The sequence below is a fragment of the Onychostruthus taczanowskii genome, unplaced genomic scaffold (assembly GCF_017590055.1).
Source record: "Onychostruthus taczanowskii isolate IOZ18803 unplaced genomic scaffold, ASM1759005v1 scaffold5, whole genome shotgun sequence".
Classification (NCBI taxonomy): domain Eukaryota; kingdom Metazoa; phylum Chordata; class Aves; order Passeriformes; family Passeridae; genus Onychostruthus; species Onychostruthus taczanowskii.
In genome coordinates, this window is record NW_024502568.1 from 14048773 (window position 1) to 14063145 (window position 14373).

At 44.2% G+C, this 14373-nt stretch overlaps 1 protein-coding gene across 2 annotated transcripts in view; it reads left to right on the forward strand.

Moving 5' to 3' along the window:
- The first annotated feature begins 264 nt into the window (after nt 1–264).
- The window catches only part of GRK5 (G protein-coupled receptor kinase 5), a 156629-nt gene continuing 142520 nt past the window's right edge, over nt 265–14373 (forward strand). For both annotated transcript variants that reach the window (XM_041415749.1, XM_041415750.1), the window contains exon 1: nt 265–489. In XM_041415749.1, coding sequence (XP_041271683.1) covers nt 438–489 — 52 coding nt within the window. In that variant the 5' untranslated portion in view covers nt 265–437. The remainder of the gene's footprint in view (nt 490–14373) is intronic.

The window sequence follows — 14373 nt, forward strand, 5'->3', positions numbered from 1 at the left end:
CTCCCCCTCCCCGAGGCGGACAGTGGCCGTCCCTCCCTGGGGACCCTGCGCGGCTGCGGAGCCGGCGCCAGGTGCGGCGGGGCCGCCCCAGGACTACACGTCCCGGCGTGCCCGGCCCGGCGGGGCCGGCGCCTGCGCGGGGCTGCGGGGCCGCTCCGCGGTGCCACACCCCCGGGGGAGGGAGGCAGGAGCGCCCGAGCCCTCAAACCACCGGGGGAGCCGGCGGGGCGGAGGATGGAGTAGCGGGGCGCGGCGGAGCAGGCAGTGCGGGGAGCGCCGCCTCCGCCCGGGGAGCGCGGGGGAGCGGGCGGGCAGGCGGGGATGATGCGCGGGGGGACAGCGCGCTAGGGGCAGGAGGCGGGTGGTCGCCCGGAGACTCCGCACCTCGGAGTGACGTCCTGCTGCAGTGCCGCTGCCTGCGCTGCCCGAGCTCGTCAATGGAGCTGGAAAACATCGTTGCCAACACCGTTTTGCTGAAAGCCAGGGAAGGTGAGAGAGCGGCGGGAGGGGAGAGGGGGCTGGAGCATCCTTGTCGCAGTCGCCCCTCCGCGGAGCGATGCCCGCGGGATGCGGGCGGGCACCGGTGGGGATGCGCGCCGGTCCCGCCGGCGGCGGCTGTCGGGGTGCCATGTGGCTGTGCCGGCGTTGGAAACGGCTTGTTTGAGACAGAGCCCCGGTGAAAAGGAAAATACCTCTGTTTTTCCCTGTGAGCGGGGGTTTGGGAAAGGAAGTGAATGAGATTGCAGAGATTACAATATTCACCCATCTCTTCCTTCCCTCTTCCCGCCTCCCCCCCTCAAATCTGGTCCCACAGATTGTGCTATTTCAGCGTCTATTGTTAAAGGTCAGCTGCAGATGCATTCATTCAAAAGGGCTTAGCAAATCTGCAAATAGCTTTCCGCGCCGTGTGGTGAGACCGGCAGGATCGTATCGCTTCCCCGTACAGTCATTGCCTTATTCGGCGTTATTAGGTGAGATCATGTTGCTGCAAACATGCCCATTGTTGAGAGCGTGTTTGTCCCCAGCCGGAGCCGGACGGAGGGGCTGGGGGCTCTGTCCCCGCCCGCGGGTGGCGCGGGGGTCTCGGCGCGGGGGCTGTCCCCCGCGGAGCAGCGGGGATGCTCCGGGCGATGCCGGAGCCGCCGGCGCGGAGCCGCCGCTGCTCGGCGCGGGGAGCCCTGCACAGACGCTGGGCTCCCGGCAGCATCCCCGTCCCGACGCCGGGGGCTCGCAGAGCCGAACCCCGACAACCACCGGTGGATCGGGCTCCCGGGGTTTTCCTTCTCGCCGTCGGCAGCGGACGCGGTTTCCTCTCCCCGCGCGGGCGGAAATCCTCCCGCGGCTGCGGGGCGCGGAGCCGGGCGCTGGGCACGGCGGGGCCGGGGCTCGGGGCTCCCCGCGGAGCCCCGTCCGCCCGGGAGCATCCCTCCGGCTGGAGCGGGAGCGCCGCGCACAAGCAACACGTCCTACGGCTGCGGCATCGCTGCCAAGACGCGATCGCCTTCTGTCTGCTCCAACCCATTTTTATGTTTGTGTTTATTTACTTGCTTGCTGCTTAAAATAAGGCATTTTTCCAAGCCCTTGGTCAGTTTCTTCCCTGAAAGCACTTGCTGGACCAGGCGTTTTTAGGTGCGGTGCGACCTGCAGCCTGTTCTGCACTGTCCGCCGGAGCGCTGGAGCTGCCTGCGAGCGGGGCTGGGCACCGCTTGGGTGGGCTTCAGCTCCGGCCACTCTGAAGCTGTGGAACTACGAGAAAAGCAGCGTTCATTTTGTAAGAGAGATCATTCAAATAGTCCGCCCCTGGAGCGATCCTTTTGCTGGGAAAATAAATTGTAAAATAGTGTTTATATAACTCACAGGCTGTTGAACTTTTGAGGCTTAGCTAAAGAGTAAAGTCCTGAGATCCTCCCAAAAAAGCTCTACAAATAATAAGGGCAAAGGTGTTCTTTGCCCTTATTATTTGTATAATTCGCTGATCTGTGAATTATAACTTTTTGACTTCTGATGGAGATATTTTCTGTTGTAATTTTTAATGTTGTTTAGGATGCAGTTGTTGCTACCAGTCATACAATGCCGGTTTAGATTTCAGTAGACTTTAGGAATACTTTAAAGGACTGGTATTAATTACAGTTATTGTGTGTTGTTTACAGAGAGCTGATATTTTGCAAGTAATTTTAAATGTGCCGCTCAGTTTTATGGTCCTTTTCTACCATTCTCGGGAAGATGGTTACAGTCATGTTACTTTATTGTGTTAGAGTTTCATTAAAGAAGCTGTTAGCTATAATCCAAATGGCAGAAATGTATCAAGATTTCCTCCAACCTACAGTCCAAGTGTTCTTTAAACCACATATGAACCTCCAACAACATTTTTGGAGGCCTGGTGCTAATTTATTTTAAAGCTTTTTTTTTTTTTTTTTTTTTTTTGGAGGGAATATGAAATTTTTTTCAGGGAAGAACCAGGGCAAATGATGTACCTGACAATAGAGCCACAAGTATTATTGCTGTATGAGATAGTTGCCACACTTTAGTTATTGTTACAGGCTGCTGTGAGTAAAGTTGTTTTAAAATTTGCAGCACGTCATGTCAGTGGCTTCAATGCAGATGAAGAAGACAGACAACATATGTAAGACCAAGAGTAAAAGCAAGTTAATATATTGAAGATTATGGTATCTAAAAATAAGTTTGTTCCAGGTTCTGCAGACTCCATCAACAGATTTAGCTGGGTGAATGTGTAGCCAAAGCCAAGTACATGCCTGTGTGTTTCCACTTGTGAAGTCAAAATCAAAAGCTGTATTGGCTCAACCACATGCTGCTTGGTGCCTGCAATGTGGTCCTTAATGTTAGGAGAAGAAAAATGATGGAACCACTCTGCAAATGTTAGTAAAGGCAGAAGTTTTGTCAGAATTGCAAGGGGAACACAAACCTACTCTCAACAGCAAAGGGAATGTCCAGGAGGGGTTTAGGTAGAGCTGCAGTGTGAAATCCAGCAGTGACGACGTTTGAGGGAGTCAGAAGTAGGGCTGAGTGGCCACCACAAATGTTTTATAGCAAATATTGGTTTAAATTTTGCAACTCTTTTGCTCTGGCCTTGGTAGCATTTTTTTTTTTTCCCCTGTAGTCTCTTGTCTAAATTCCTTTACCCCTGATGTAAAGCAAGCTTTTTAGCTGAAATACCAGGGGGCAAGTTCTATAACTGCTACACAAATACTTGCACTTAAATCCTGATCATCACAATGAGAAGCACACCCAGAATTAACTGATGCCATGTGATACATGAGTAATCTTATTAGAGCAACAAAAAGAGTAAATGTGGTTCACATACAAAAATGCATTTCAGTGAATAATTTTGAGCAGAGAATAAATTTCAGGAAATTTTAATAATTTTGCAGAATATGAAGGTTTTGACACAAAATTACACATAAGTTACTTGTTATACTCAGAAGTCTGTCAGTTTGAACATGTAAGAATGGAGATTTACTGCATTTGAAAGTCCATTCATTATTTATTAGGAGTAAATTTATGCTGTTTCCTCAACTGTAATTTCTCATTTCTTGAATGCAAAGTCCCATTTCACAAATTGCTAATCCCTTTCCAGACTGAGCAGAAAATACAGCTGGTTTAATTATAGGAACCAGATAGGTATTTGGGAACTGTCTAGTATTGCCTGGGGAGAAGAATAACCTAAGAAGGGAAAGCAAGGAAGATGAGAGTCATAAAAAGAAAATCAAAACAATAACAATTGCAGTCATTTTGGGTTGAGTAAGAACCCCAGATTATGAGGTGGTAAAACATTTATCTAGATCTTCATGGCATCATACAGTGGTTGGGTTGGAAGGAACCTTAAAGATCATCCACGGCCACCCTCTGCCATGGTCAGGGACACCTTCCAGTGTCCCAGGCTGCTCCAAGCCCTGTCCAGCCTGGCCTTGGGTGCTGCCAGGGATTGGGATCCACAGCTTCTCTGGGCATCCTTGTGCCAAGGCCTCACCACCCTCACAGGGAGCAATTCCTTCCCAATATCCCATCCAACCCTGCCCTCTGGCAGTCTAAAGCCATTTCACTGGCCTTTCTTTTCATCAGCCTTCGTGTTCCTGAGTCTCAGCCTGGTGGTTGAGGCACAGAACCACCCAGCCGTGAGCACTGGAGATCCAGCAGCTGCCAGCAGCAAGGCTGGGCAGGGAGGCTCAGGTCACCTTCCAAAAGTGTGCTTGTTTGAGAGGGCATCATCAGAAACAAGGAGCCAGGAGAGACCAAGAACTGAGTCTCCCAAGGTGTCAGAGGAAGTTCAACAATCCTAATCCAGAATTTCAATTGTATCCACCGAGTCTAGAATCTGCCCTTGCCTGTCAAAAGCAATAGGCTGATAAAAGACAAGTCTTTCAAAGAGGCTGATAATTAAACCACAGTGTTTGTAATAAAAATAGACAATATGGTCTGAAAAGCCATGACCAAGGCATGGTGATTACCTGAATACTTTTCCTCATGATCTGTTCTTCCTAGCCATAAGATCAGCATTCCCTGATGTTTCCTGCTGCTTCTGTGGGCATGAGATTCCTCAGGCAACCCAAAATGCATTTCAAAATAGAAATACAGCTTGACTCTGAAATTGCACAGTCCTTAAAAATTTTGTACAAACAGATAAATTCTCACTGCTTTGAAGTTCTAATGATAACTCTGATGTCTAATTTAGTCATTAGTTTTAAAGCAGCCACTTTGGAAGATGAACTGTGTTTTTTGTCAAACCTAGAGTTTCTAAAGCGCAAAGTTTACCACGTAAAAGGAAAAAAAATCTTCAACCACTGAAACACAATGCAAATGCTTTTTTCCCTTTTTAGGTAGGCTGGAATTCTAAAATGAGCTTATTTATGGCACCCAAGCAGAGCCTCCTATTGGCATAGACAAAAGGGGTGACCTTTTATATGCTCAGAAGTTTTTGATGCGTGCACACTGATGCCATATAACATGCAAAATGTTCATAAATTGCTGTATTTTTAGCTTGCTTTTGCAGGATGATCACAGGAGAGATTTGTGTGTGTCCGTACTGGCAGAAGACTAGCAATAAATCCTAAACATGAAGCGTGGTTGCTTTCCAAGAACTTGGCTGTGGAGCAGTTGGAAAAAGGGCAGGAGAACAATGAAAAGCATATTTTGAAGGAAAGAAGGTGGCTGTAGTGGCAGCCAAAACTCTATGGAGAATATGATTATTGCAACTTCATTAACCAGTGCAGAATGCAGAATCTGAGGTCCTGTCCTCCATCCCTTGAAGTAAACCCAAAATGCTTTGTAGGACAAACATTGTAAGCAGAGGAAGCTTCCATGTGGTGTCTTAGTTTAGTTTTCTTTTCAGAGTTCAAGAGAAGCTCGCCACTGTAATAGCTTTCAAAAAAAAAGTATTTCAAGAATGGAGTCAGCCATTGCTTCACATGCAACAGGGTGCTTTCAAGCAGTAGTTTAAAAAAATAGTTTCCTGGAACCAGTTCTTTCTGTGGAAAAAAAAAAAAGTACCCAGAAGAGTCAAGACCATCTCATTACATTTTAATCAAGGAAATACAGAAAAGAGGATTTTTTCAGGCCTTTCTGAAAAGTATGTGCAAGTCTGAATCACTTTAAAATTTCTTTTTAGAGAAGGCAAATAGTTCTGTAACCACACCTGGCTTAGGGCAAATGTGTATGTGTAGAACTGGCTTGAAATATATTTCCTATGTTGTTTTTTTTAACAATTTTTGATAGCAAGGTAGAGCTTTAGCTGTGCCCTTGGTGGACACTCTGAGGTTCTCCAGTCTGCAGACATGGCAGCAGGACTGGGGATGTGGCAATGCTGGAGAAATCAAGAGCTCTTCCATCCAAACATTTTCACTGGAGAGAGGAGCATGCTCTTTCCTGTGTTGTTGTGTGGAAATGTTATGGCCTGATTGCTATCTGTCTCGTTGGCTTTGTAAGCATTTAAAAAATATTTAAAAGTGAGCCAGGTTATTAACACAGAGAACCTATTATGCAGTAAAACTTTTAGTACAAATGTTAACTGTGGAGGTTTGAGTAGAAGTACTTACATCTGCTCCATTAATCTCATGGGATTGCTTTCCTCAAGTGCAAAATAATAAATCTGAGAAGAGACTGCCTGTCTCTGTTATCAGTATGTTCTTTTTCTGAGAAGGTTTTAACTTAGTGTTGCTGAAATTATCCACTCAGAAAAGAATTTTCAGTACTTATACAAGACATTGACATAACTTTTAAGACTCTTTTTTTGTATTAGTTAAGAATACTCTGAGAACTTAGTAAAAAACACGCAGAAGAGGTGGTTTTAGTGATGCTCTGCTGCGTTTTGCCAGAGCAGCAGCACATGGACCAAAGCAACCCACGTGTCTTTGTGATAAACAGCTGCAGAATGAAAGTTTTGAACACAGTCATGCCCCAAGTCGAGCCCTACCTGTCCATGCCTTTGTCCCCAGTGAGTTGGGCTGGCATCTGCTGCCCCATTTTGAAGAAGAAAATGCTTAAAGAGGAATTCAGCAGCTCTGACTTTGCTGCTTTAGGCCCTGTGGGTGTGTTACACCTGCTTGGTGGCTGATATTGCTTCCTTTTCCCTTTATACCTGTGGACAGCGCAATGTATTACTCCTGGAAAAAATACACAACAAAGAGCCCACAATTGCATCCTGGCTGACTTCTTGGAAGATGAGCTCCCTTTCCAGGTACTGCTGTGCTAGCTGAGAGCTGCCAGTGATCTCTTCCCAGCTCAGAGGATGAAGACCTGTGTGCTGAGGACTTTGATGTTTGCAGGAAGGGTCTGAAGCCCCAGCTGTGTAGTCAGGCTTACTGCAGATGTGTTCTGATCTCCACAAACCTCAAAACTGAGGCATGGGGCAAGGTCCTTCTGCATGGGTAGAGACACCAGCTGTGGTTCTGTTGTTCAGCTGACTGATTCTTCTCCCACACTGGTTTTCTGCCAGTGTTACTCTGTGGATGACTTCTGGTTAGTATTGATCCAGGGAAAGCTGCAGTATCACATCAGGATCCATATTGTTGCACTGAAAAACTTTAAAAGCAGACTGTTTTATCAAAGCAGTTACTGTGCTTATGTAAAAATCCAACCAAATAAACACAGGACAGAAAATTGGGAGTTAGAGATCGAACTCGTGCTCATCTGAGATCTTCCCCTGCATCTTTATTTTGAAAATATTCTGTGTGCTGTGTGAGTTTTCTGTGTGGCAGTGGGGAAGAAAAGAATTGGTTACCCCCTGTTTTTACTGGCATGTAATCTAAACAATAACAAGATGATATAATCCTAATATTTCTTTAAGACCACAGGATGTGATATTAAATTAAAAGGCCAGGAAAATAAAGAACCCTGCAGTTTGATTACACTCAGCTGGATTATCTTTGTAATTATTTTCCTTGGAAGATTTAAAAGTGAGTATGGCTTTGTGAAAAAGATTAAGTAGGGAAACCAAAATTAAAGTAAACAATCTAAAGAAAATATTGCAAAGATGATGGGTATTTTACTTAATTTAAAAAATGCACCAAGTTGCCTGTTAAAAATGAAAGGATGGAACAAAACACAGGTGAGGAGGAAGGTGGATGAGGCTGTTCCACTGACTCAGCTGCTTCTAGCTCATATAATGTCCTTTCAGATATAGTTAAAAAACTGTCAAAAGCAGTTATTCAGGGAAGAAGGGCAGGCTGAAAGGAGAAGAATTACACACAGGTACTCAAGCCTCAATTCAGACCTGGGAACAAATAATGCAAATAGTGAAGGTTGTCTGTGTTCCAGGGTGAGAACAGTTATTCACAGAGAAGGTTTTGGTGGTACAGCCAAGGCTGAAAAATGTCTATATCCATCATTTCCAGCACCTAGGGATGTGTTTGCTATGCATGAGTAGTCCCATGGACTTCATGGGCTCTGCTTGCTGGTTGGAAATGCAGCTTGTTTGTGCTGAGGGATCAGCCAGCTCTCACTGCAGCAGAGCTGTTCCAGGCAGTAAAACCACGTGGATAGAGCTAAGGGGAAACTACTGGAAGCCACTGGGAAAGGCCTCCTACGTCATCTTGTCCCTGGTCTGCCATGTACTTTTTAAGGTATGAAACATTTTGGTATAAAAATGACTCCATTTATGGGTCTGTCTCTCTAGATTTTTTTAAAAATGAGCCCAAGAAATCTTGGTTATTTTTTTTCTCTTACTCCCATCTCCTTTACTCATGCAATCCCTTTTGTACAGTTTTCATTTTCCCAGGTACTTTCTGTTCCTCACCAGTTACAGTCTTGCCAAGTTGAGCAGGATTTGTTCTTCCCTTCCTCCAGCCTGTCAGCCTGGATGGCCCAGCTCAGCCTTTGTGCATTCAGCGCTGCAGTTCCCTCCTGGCCGTGGGTTCCTTGGCCTCGCGGGGAGGCTGAACCTGCTCCTCAGCCTGCCCGCCTCAAAACCAGCCAGGACAGCTCCTGTGGTGGGGACAGGCCCTGGGGAAGGGGCAGGACCCCCAGGGCATTCCATCAGGGTATTTCTGAGCAGTTTCTCCCGCTGAGGTTGCTGGTGGAGCTCCCTGTTGTCCCCGGGATGCCGGAGAGGCGGTGAATGAGCTGGAGCAGCTATTTTTTGCCTTGGTTGAGTATTCTCTTGGGTCCCATTGAATGCATGATTTCACTATGAGCCTGGCTTTTCCTGGTAGGCTGAGGTTATGTTGCAAGTTCTAGAAGTTACCGTATTTTTCATACAATACCTCTTTTGCTTCGCTACTCAAAGGGCCAATCTTTACCTTGTGTGGGTGTGGAGAATGATGATTTTTTGGATGCTGTTTGTTGGTTCCCAGTGCCCCTGAACCCATCCCTTTTTCCTAGCATCATTCTCCCAGTGAATAAATTTGGATGATTTTATTTCCTCTCCCTGTTGGAGTAGTCTAAACTTTTCTAGACCAAAATTCCCATATTTTGTTCTTCCCACTTCTCTGTCTAGTTTATTTTCCCGGTCTTCTGTTTCTGACACCACCTTTGAATTTGAGAAGCCTTTGATGTACTGTTTAAAACACATTTAATTAGTTTGGATTAAATGTCAGTTTCCTGGCCACATGTAAGGCTTTATGTATTTACACACTCCTATTATCCTTGGTTGCTCTTTGGTGAGTGTTTAGTCTGCATGACAAGGCTCCTGTCTAAAATTACTGAAAATGTTCTTTTTTTCCTCTCCATGCATGTGTTAGGAGAGACCTTCATGGCTCTATAGGAAGTCTTTATTTACAATGAAAGCTTTAGACTCTGCCTGCCTCAGAGTTCTCCCTCAATTTTATCTTGTGTGTCCCAGGAAAGGGCCTGCCTGCCAGGAGAATGGAAAAAATCTGTAACATTACAGTGGTGTTCACTTAGCAGCATCTGCAGAAGGCACTGATGGAACATCTCTCATGGGGAGAAAAAAAGATTAAAAAAGGAGAGAAATGCAGCTGGAAGGAGAGGACATTCAGAAACAAAGGGAAGATGTCAATGATGCCAAGTGAAAACAGCACCAGTGCGTCCTCCGTGACACTTCCGTCAAAATATTCCTGCAGGCAGTGCAAGGGAACTGACACCTTTAACAAGCTGATGAGTTGGAAAGAAGGGATGCCAGGCTAAATCATCATTTAGCCAAGGTTGCCAGAATCTCTGTGGCAGATACAGATATGTGTAGATACATATTCATTCATACTGGTGTTGTTTAATGCTTGTCCTTAGCTTTCTGCTGATTTTATCTTTCTCTTCCCTCTTAGGCTGGGTCTTATTTCTTCCTGGGGATGAAGGTTATATTGGTAATCTCTTTCAGCCAATAGTCTCTCTTCCATCTTCTTCAGTTTTGGTTGTTATAGATATGGTTTCTTTATTTTCCCAGTGCTCTGGGTCTCTATGAAGGAGGAGAGGTTTTAATGAAAAGAACTCTGGAAATCAATAGGGTTGCTTTTTGTAGGGGTGATCTTGCTACTTGCCCAGCAAACCTTTCTCCTGCAGAAATCAGTGGAACAAACTACTTTTCCTCTTTTGTTGCACAAAAAATGCAACTTTTCACCATGCAGAGGAGATTTTACTTGGCTATCAGTTATGGAAAATTAAGGGAATCTAGACACTCATCCTTAATCTTACCATGAGAGGAAGGATAGTTGCCCAGTGCAACATTTGGAAGCTGTGAAAAAGCTTACAAATACAGGAGTTTGGACTAATCTATGAATAAACCCTTTCTATCTCCCTCCTTAGCAATTCCACATCTACATTCCATCTTTGCATCATGGTTTTGTGTTTTCTGAGGATGCCAAATTATAAATCATACGTTGAGTGAGAATTCCTCATGAAGCACGCATTTGGGAAAGTTTGTGCTTTGTTTATTTCAGCAGCAGCAGAGTTTTGGGAAGAGCTATCCAGGTGATTTACATGTGATGTAAGGTTCTCTCAGGGTAACCATACACCTGTCCTGGAAGCTTTGTGTGTTTAGTGTGCATCTCCTTTCACTCTTTGCTGGGTGAGAGACAAGGAATGGTTCAGGAATGAAAAAAAACCCACAAAACTTTAGCACTCTGGTTTGGAGAGCTGGTGACAGAACAGAAAAGCATTTGAAATAAATCTCCTTCTTGTCACATGCCACTGATGGACACTGAATAGCAGCAGGTGCCTGTGGAAAGGCTGGGATATCACAATCCCTCCTCAGGCTGATTTTTTTCAGCCTCCCATTTGAGGGACTTACTGAGCAGAAGGGACCCTGTGGGACTTAACAGAGAGATCTATCCTTTGTGAATGTATTTAATCCATTTCTTTTGGATCACATTTCTGCTTTTGGCCTGAGCAGCTTTCTGTGGTGATGAGTTCCATCATGTAAGAAAAGCATGCAATCTTCCCCACATGTGTCCTTCGTGAGGGAATTGGTCAATGTATGACTTATGTTTTGGCAGCCTCAGAAAGCAGTCATTGTGAAGACGTGGAAGTGTCTTGGAGGGGGAAGAAAGGGAATTATCCACAAATCAATCAAATATTTCTGGGTTTTTGCTGTGTTGAACTTTTTTTTTTTTTTTTTTTTTTTTTTAACAAGTTGATTTCATTGCTTCTGTGATCTATATTAGACCATCCATAATTTTATAGCCTTTTATCATGTCCACTAATAAACAGTGTATCTCCAGGCTGAAAGGTCCAAGTCTGTCATCTCTGCCCTTCTGCATCTTCTAATTCTGTGTCCTTTTTTTGAATTTTGGGTGACCAAAACTACCTGGCACTGGTGTGCACTGTGGGCAGTGGCACAGTGATGCTGGCCACTTGCACTTTCTTCTTGTCACCATTTTCACTTGATGTTTGTTTGTGTTTTTTTCCCATTGCCACAAGTATTCATTACTAGGCCTGTTGATGGTGACCTAAGAAATTTGTCTCCTGAGCTGCAATGTTTAATTTGGAGCCCATTGTTTGGTGGATAGAGCAAGAGTTGTTTTCTTTCATGAGCAATACTGTGCTGACACAGAATATAGCCTTTTTTTCCTCCTAATTTTTAAGTGATTTAGTACTGAAAAATGCTCCTGCAACTCTTCGCAGGCTGTTTTTGTTACAACTGTCCTGAAGAAATTCATCTTGGCAGCAGGTGCCATCTTGTTATTTATCTCTTTTCCAGACATTTATAAATACACTGAATAGTCTGAGTCCTCTTGCAGATCTCTGTGGCACCCTGTGAGCAGCCCTGCTCCACTGTCAAATTCTTATCCCTGATTTTCCATCTTGTCAACTGCTACGGACTCACAGCAGGGTCCCCTCTCCAGAAACAGTTCAATTTCTTAAGGATTGTTGGGGAATGGCACTGACAAGAAAATCACTGTTCAAAAGTGTCAAAATCCACCTGCCCAGGCAGCTGTGAGTACAGACAACTTCTTCCAGAGGTGGGGAGGAAAAGGGAATGAGAAATGTAGGAATTTGCCAGCTGATGGCAGTGTTTGAAGGAGCCATTCCTGAGACAACTGAAGATTGGCAAAGAAATGAGGGTTGCACCAAGGGCTGAGGGACAAGGTCCCAGGTGAGCACTCTTAAAATGGGCACTGTAAAATGTACCCATCAAACCTCTGAGGCTGTTGTAAGGTCAGGGGTCACCCCTAATGTCCCAGAGGAGTGTGATACCTTCCAGTGGGCCACTGGCCACAGACACTGAAAAATTAACTCCCACCCCCATCCCCAAACCCTGCCAATCATGGCAAAAAAAAAAAAAAAAAAAAAAAAAAAAAAAAGAAAAAAAAAAGAAAATGAAAGGTGTTTTCAGGTAATTAATCTTTAGGACCTGTACACTAAATACTTGCATCTGTCCATGCATGCATGCACAGGATCAACCTCTTTCATCAGACAGCCTAATCCAAAATCTCTAGCAGGTCTCAGGACATTTGTTATTCTGGCTCATGCAGACCTCCAGCTGCAGAATGTTTATTTGGCTGTGAAAAGTCTATGAAGTAACAATCTTTGATGGATTCAGCATATTGTTTTCTCTTCCTTTTTTGGGAGGCTGTTTGCCTCCAGCTCTCCTGGGGAACACATCTCTCTTTTCTGTGCATCATAAATACCAGAGGCCACGAAGGGCTGTGGAGGTGGCACAGGTAGGAACCTGCACTTCACAGAGCTTGCCTAAAAGTAATGCTGTAATCAGACTGCACAACAAGTTAATGTTTAACCTTGCCAGCATTTCAGGCTGCTAATAATTTATCCTTGCTTATTAGCAGCTTATGGCTTGAATAATACCACGATGCTGGGATTGTTCGTGGAGGAAAGTGAAGGAAGTAAACTCTGGCTCGAAAGCAGATAGGGAAATTTATTATTTATTGAGTGACCTCTCCAAGACCTTCGTGTGGTGGTTGATGTAAGGAAAGTGGTAATTGCAAAGACTGAAATAAGTAGAAGGAAGCTCTTAAAAACTTGTGTGTGTGCTGTGTAAATGATGCTTCCAAGATGAAGCTCAAGTCTATATGTTGCAAATCTTTTTCAAAGGGATGGTTGGAATATATTTTAAAGCAAACGTTTACCAGCTGTGTGAAGGCACGAAGCTTGTTTAGAAGCCCAGAAATATTTTACAAGGTGAGGACAGAGCATGCTTTTGTTCAGAGTCCCTGGCCTAAATTTTAAGAAATACTTAGGGATTTAAAAAAAAAAAAATTGAGCTTTTAGATACAATGAGCTGAGAAGAAATTAAAATAGGGAATTAACTACTGGATATTAAACTCTGTTAAAATGTGCATTCTGTGCAGGGAAGAGGTAAATGTGAGAGGTCTGGCATGTTTCTAGGGCCAGATACCAAGGAGGGCAGGCAGCAAAGCTTTGACCTCTGCCCTTTGTTCATCTCAGTGCTCACTGTTATTGCTCAGATCCTGGGATGAAGCATCACACCTTAAAGGGGGAATGTAGAAATGCTGCCTGTGTGAACCTGCCAATGCAGGTGCCAGCTGAAGATGCCATTTTATGAACACTGAAGCAGGTAATAAGTTTCAGATGTGAATAGTCCCATAAGGTGAACAATTTGTTGACAGAGGCATTTTGAGCAGTTGTCATCAGTGAGATTCTTCACATTCCTGGCTCTTGCCTTCTTGTATAAAAAAAAATCGCATTTTGTGAAAGTAGTTAGAGGGCCTGATGCCTAATTCCAGCAGATAATTGTGGGAAGACTGTTTTTTAAGGAGGTTTTGCTTGTTTCATTAAAAAGGTGATGAGATTTGCAGGTGCTTTGGTAACATATATATACACTATTACTGTTATCTTTTCATCTGGACTGGTTGCAAATCACAATGACTGTGCTTAAAAATCACGAACAAGTGATGCATTAATTCCTCTAATATCTCATTGCAGATGGAGTTTCATTTGGTCTTAGTCGATGACGTTCAGCTGGAGGATAAAGCTAAGTTTTAGGATTGCAAAGTTTTGCCCAGGAGTGAATTTTGCTTTTTATAAATCTCACTGTTTTCCTCTAGGGAGGGGGAAGAGGGAGAGAACTAGCTTGACAGGAATCAGTTGTTTTGATTTAAGATAATGTGAGGAAACGGTATCTTCCAATAAATACAGATTTTATTAAAGTTGAATACTGTGACAAATAGTTTAGACTTAGAACGTCAGATTTGGTATGTAAGCAGAGCAACTCCACTGAGATTTGAGTGCATTGCTAAGATTAATGAAATATACTTTGTAAAGAAGGGCAATGATTCACTGAGTAAAAATAGGCAGCATCTTAAAGACCTTGTAAACACAGCTATTAATTTTACAACTAGAATCTTACACTCTTTGTCTTAGTCTGAGAATAATGCCACTGCATTCCCTGACACTACTCAGTGGGTACAAATTCAGCTCTTAAATAGATTTTTAAATAGATTCTGACAGTGGCCACGGTTGCATTTTTGTTTGCATGCTCTGTCCATGCTT